The following is a 5,058-nucleotide window of genomic DNA, read 5'->3' on the forward strand; positions in this document are numbered from 1 at the left end:
AAAAGTGTGGTAGCTAGTTTAGTGCGGTAGAACCGGGGAGCTAAGCTAAAGCTGAGAAGAATGGCAAACCAAAAGGCAAAGTGGCCGACGTTCGACGGTAGGGCCGAAGGAATATGAGCTCTGGGAAGAACGGATGCTGTGTTGCATGCACCGTGTTGGATTAAAAGAGACTATTCTGAATGAGCCTGGTGGACCGCTGACCGTTGAGGAACGAGGCAAGGAAAATGAACTGAATGTGGACGCATACTGCGCGTTGGCGCCATTGCTGGATAACGTGAGTTTGGGACTGATATTCAGAGACACTAAAAACAAGGGGCGTGAGAGTCTGCAAGTGCTGAGAGAGCACTACATTGGCAAAGGTAGGCCACGGATTGTTTCTATGTACATTACATTGACCTCGCTGAAGAAAGCGGATACAGAGACTGTAACTGAGTACATTATCCGGGCAGAGCAGATCTTTACAGCGCTCAGAGGTGCTGGCAAGGCACCGAGTGAGGGACTGATGATGGCAATGATTATGAGGGGGACTTCCAGAAAATTACAAGCCGTTTACGCTGATGGTAACCCATGGTTCAGCGAGATGAAACTGGCGGAGTTAAAGGCTAAGCTGTGAAACTTCAAGGCGTCGGAGGATGCAGAGCCAGTAGCCGAGATGGCGGGAGAAAGGGTGCTGAAAGCCCGCGCAGCACTGAAGAAAAGGAGCAGCGGATCTTCGACAGACATGGCGTGTTGGCGGTGCGGAGAAAAGGGACATCGAAAAGATGAATGCACGAGGAAAGTTTGGTGCGGTTCCTGCAAAAGCACAAGCCACAGCGACAAAGCCTGCAGGAAGAAAGAGCGTGCACAAGCCAGCGCAGCAGCGGCAGATCGAGGGAAAAGGGTTGGTCGTCGACACAGGCGCGACATCCCACATGCTGAACGACAGAAGCCGGTTCAAGACCTTCGACAGCACATTCAAACCAGAGGGCCACAGCATGGAGCTGGCCGACGGAGGCGGACGTTCGGGTTGGCAGAAGGCAGAGGGAACACTGTAAAAAAAGAAAAGTTGGGTGAACTCAAAATTTCAAGGCAACAAACTTCAATACAATTTTAAGTTGGGCAGTTAAACTAAATATTTTAAGTTTTGCTTTTGAGTTTGCTCAACTCTGAATTCAGATTGTTGTCAACTCAACAGTAAGTTCTACTAACTCATAATTGTACATAGTAAAAACTTTTAATCCTTCCTTCTGCTAACTGTCCTGTAAATTGTATAAACGTATTATTTTACGTTGTGATAACTTTGAATCCCTAATTGTGCCAACTCTGCCCTAAATTGTACTAATTCACAATTTTACATTATAATAACTTTTAATCCTTACTTCTGCTAACTGTCCTGTTAATTGTACTAAGTTATACTTTTACATTGTAATAACTCTGAATTCATACACAGAATCCACTTTAATTTGGTTAAGTTAGTATAGCAGAATAATTAAGAGGAATTTAAATCTGCACACTGCAATAGTTCATAATGTAACTCAACTTCACAATTTATAACTAATAACTTCTAATCAAATGTATAAATAATTAGAGATGCAACATATACATAAAACATTTGTTTTATTTAGACTACCACAATCCAATCCCTTCCAACAGGGTAAATGCACACTAATGCATTTAGTTCTACCTGCAAAGCTTGTGCAGGCAAAAAAAAACACACAACATACACACAAGGTTCCAACAAAGACTGAGCTGAAAACCATACCTTAACATACACATAAGGTGTGATTGCAAACAGGACACAGTTGAAACAAATCAGGAAATCAACTCCGGTAAATGCACACACACTGAATCTTAACATGTAACATGAAAAACTCAATAAAGAGCAAAATAAATGAGATCGAAGATCAGAGATCGAGGTAGATACTGTATAGTGTGTTGGCTGGACAGAAGGGAACATTTCCAACAATTCCAACAAATCTAACATTATCAGTTAACTAAAGCAAGGAGTTCGTTTTTGAGGGATCTGACCCTTGCAGAGAGGTCTGTACCAAGTTTCATGAACAGTTTCGAATGTGTACCTCAGATGCTTTGGGTAACTAAGGTTAAGTATAGATCAGTCCAAAGAGGTAAGCAAAAGCAGTTGGCAGGTCAGGGAGATCTTAAAGGAAAACCCAATAAAGTGCAAAAAAAAAAATGAGATCGAAGATCAGAGATCGAGGTACATATAGTGTGTTGGCTGGACAGAAGGGAACATTTCCAACAATTCCAACATTATCAGTTAGCTAAAGCAAGGAGTTTGTTTTTGAGGGATCTGACCCTTGCAGAGAGGTCTGTACCAAGTTCCATGAACAATTTCTGAACAGTTTCGAATGTGTACCTCAGATGCTTTGGGTAACTAAGGTTTAAAGTATAGATCAGTCCAAAGAGGTAAGCAAAAGCAGTTGGCAGGTCAGGGAGATCTTGAAGGACAATCTCTTCTTCCACAACAACAGCAACACTCGTGACACTTCGAGGAGCTGCGCTGGTATCATCCTCCAACACAGTGAGGATACCCACAGTGAGGCCCTTCGTCCGCCCCTCTTCTGGGTCAGTGTCCTTGTGTTGACAGACAGGAAAATACCAAAACATGGATTGCAAGACATTAGTTATTAAAATATTGTGAATCAGAATAAGCTCTTCCTCTAAAATAACTCAAAATTATTGGATACACATTTTTTCCAAATAGAATTAATTATGAGTTTGACATTAACTATTTCCATCCCATACCCTACAATACAAAATTTAACCATCACACACATCAACGTACTGTCATAGCCAGGACAGTTCAACTACTGAAGATACTCTGGACATTGTTAGGGAACAATGAGGACAGAGAGGAAATGGTTGAAGTCAACGTTAAGTACAGCACTATACATACAGTGTAATAACATATTACAATTTCTATTCAGAACCACTCACAAGACAGTTCCTGAAGAGCTTCTCCTGACTCTCACGGAGAAACAAAGGAAGGCCCTTTAAAGCTGCAGTTTGTCGATGTGCAGTGAGGTCAGATGTCTGAAACAAGAGTTGTATGAAACATTACAAGATGTAATTGACATAAGTAGTAGAGTAAACATGCAGGCAGCTGTCCTCTTCCATATCCAGAAAATTTGTGTTGATTGACAACATTATGAAAAGGCTCCCAACAGAGCAATATCTTTTTTAAAAGATTAAAATATCCTTTGTTTAACAAGAAAAAGCCACTATATCCCAGTAATTTTATGTGTTTGATCAACCACTGCCTGAATTGGTTTGCCTGTTTGTGCTATGGTGTCCCTTAGATACCCATGCATTTATTCTGAGGGTTTGTCACTACAAGGTAAAATTACCTTTTATATACATAATGTTCAGAGTTACTAAATTATTACATGTTGAACTCACTTCTTGATCCAGGCTGTTAAGGAGCTGATCCATCTCAGATGAAAAAGCGGCCCTCCTCACCCGATAGAGTCTCAGGAGCCTCCAGGTGTGCTGATTAAGGGCTGCTCTGAAGTTGTCAATCAGGCCCTTGTTGGTTATACGATAAAACTCTTCCCTTATCTGTTGAAAAATGTGAACAGGAAATTTGAATCCTCAATACAAAAAAATGGGCATTGTAATCAACACCCATAACTCATCTACTCTCTTAAAAAAAGACTTAATCATAAACACAACATAATATATTCTTGGTTCATCTGCTTACCTCTGCGTCGCAAAACAGAGCAGGCCACCGTTCCAGAGCCTCTGACACCATAGGCTGCAGATCCACTATCTCCCTGCGCCTCAAGGAAAAAGTCAGCTCCATCTTTTCTCTGATGAGTGCAACGTTCATATTCTTTTTCTTGAACTCCTCAACCAGAGCCATTCTTTCAAACCTCCATTTAGTCATCATTGTGGTTGTCCCGGGGGTTTAGGGACCCTGGGTTTAAAAACCCCAAACCCTTTTCTCTCTTCAAGAAGGACTTTTTTCACCTTCACCCGCGGGCCCCTTTTCTGGTTTTATGGGGAACCTTTGATACAAACCCCCCTGACGGAGCTTGCACCGTAATTTCCCAATTTGTATTTTAAAGCCATTTTCCCCCATCATAAACCCCCTTTCAATGCCCCGGTTCTCGAAGGGAGGGGGGGTTTTCCGATAAAGCAAAACAACAACTCAACTGTTCTTGAACAGGGAAAAGGCTTAACTTTAAAAACTGCCCCCCCAATCTTGTCTAAAAATGTCCATTTTTCTGTCTTATTAAGCTATACCCTTTTTTGCCATTCTATCCCCCTTGCCTTTGCGCAAAACCCCAACTCTACATCAAAAAAATGGGGGATGGGAAAAGGTGAAGCCACTCTGACACTTCGCAATACTCCATGAAAAAAAGCAGGGCTCTGGAGGACTCCGCTGGATAAACGGGTTTGTCCAGGGGAAACTCTGACTCATAAGAACAACCCCTCGCTGAACAATTTAAAGGGGTCTCCCAAACCCCAAAGAATTCAAGATAGCACCTCCAAGTGGGAAATCATGGAAAGTCAAACAAAATTTCACAGAGTATTAAAAAGTTTTGGTCCCCCGTTTTGTTTTTTGAAAACTCCCCTTTAATTGGGGATTTTCCTGAAGAAAATTTTGCAACAGGGTTTAAGGGGTTTTAGGGACCTCAGAAGTGGCCCCTTTTCGGGACATTCTTGGGGGAAAAATTCCCCACCACACATATTCCCGCCGTGTCACAAGAAACAAGGGCAAAACCAGAAGGGTTTTTTTTGCAGAGGGTAAAAAAAAAGACCCAAATTTAAAACTTACGGGAGTCTACAGTGCCGGGAAACCCAAAAAACACACAGTTAAACCAAAAAATTTCCCAAATTAAATCAAAAGGGTTTTTTTTTCAAACCTTTTAAAAAAGGGTAGAAACAGACAGAACCCCTAAGACAAACCTAACAAAAACATGCACATCAAAAATGTACCCACGACAATGACCCAAAAAAGCCCTTTTAAACAGAAAGGGCCGGGTCAAATTTGGGGGTAAAAAGGGGGACTGCCGATTTGGCGGCTCTGTCTGGTGAAACGGAAAGGGGCATTAA

At 41.8% G+C, this 5,058-nt stretch overlaps 1 protein-coding gene across 1 annotated transcript; it reads right to left on the reverse strand.

The window, feature by feature from the left end:
• Positions 1-1,710: 1,710 nt before the first annotated feature.
• On the reverse strand, positions 1,711-3,863 carry LOC134871227 (uncharacterized). Its single transcript, XM_063893895.1, has 4 exons — positions 3,701-3,863; positions 3,400-3,558; positions 2,938-3,033; positions 1,711-2,574 (listed from the first exon to the last, which is right to left on the reverse strand). The coding sequence occupies exons 1-4, from the start codon at positions 3,860-3,862 to the stop codon at positions 2,254-2,256; spliced, it is 738 nt and encodes a 245-aa protein (XP_063749965.1). The 5' UTR covers position 3,863; the 3' UTR covers positions 1,711-2,253.
• Positions 3,864-5,058: the final 1,195 nt, after the last annotated feature.

The sequence above is a fragment of the Eleginops maclovinus genome, chromosome 10 (assembly GCF_036324505.1).
Source record: "Eleginops maclovinus isolate JMC-PN-2008 ecotype Puerto Natales chromosome 10, JC_Emac_rtc_rv5, whole genome shotgun sequence".
Classification (NCBI taxonomy): domain Eukaryota; kingdom Metazoa; phylum Chordata; class Actinopteri; order Perciformes; family Eleginopidae; genus Eleginops; species Eleginops maclovinus.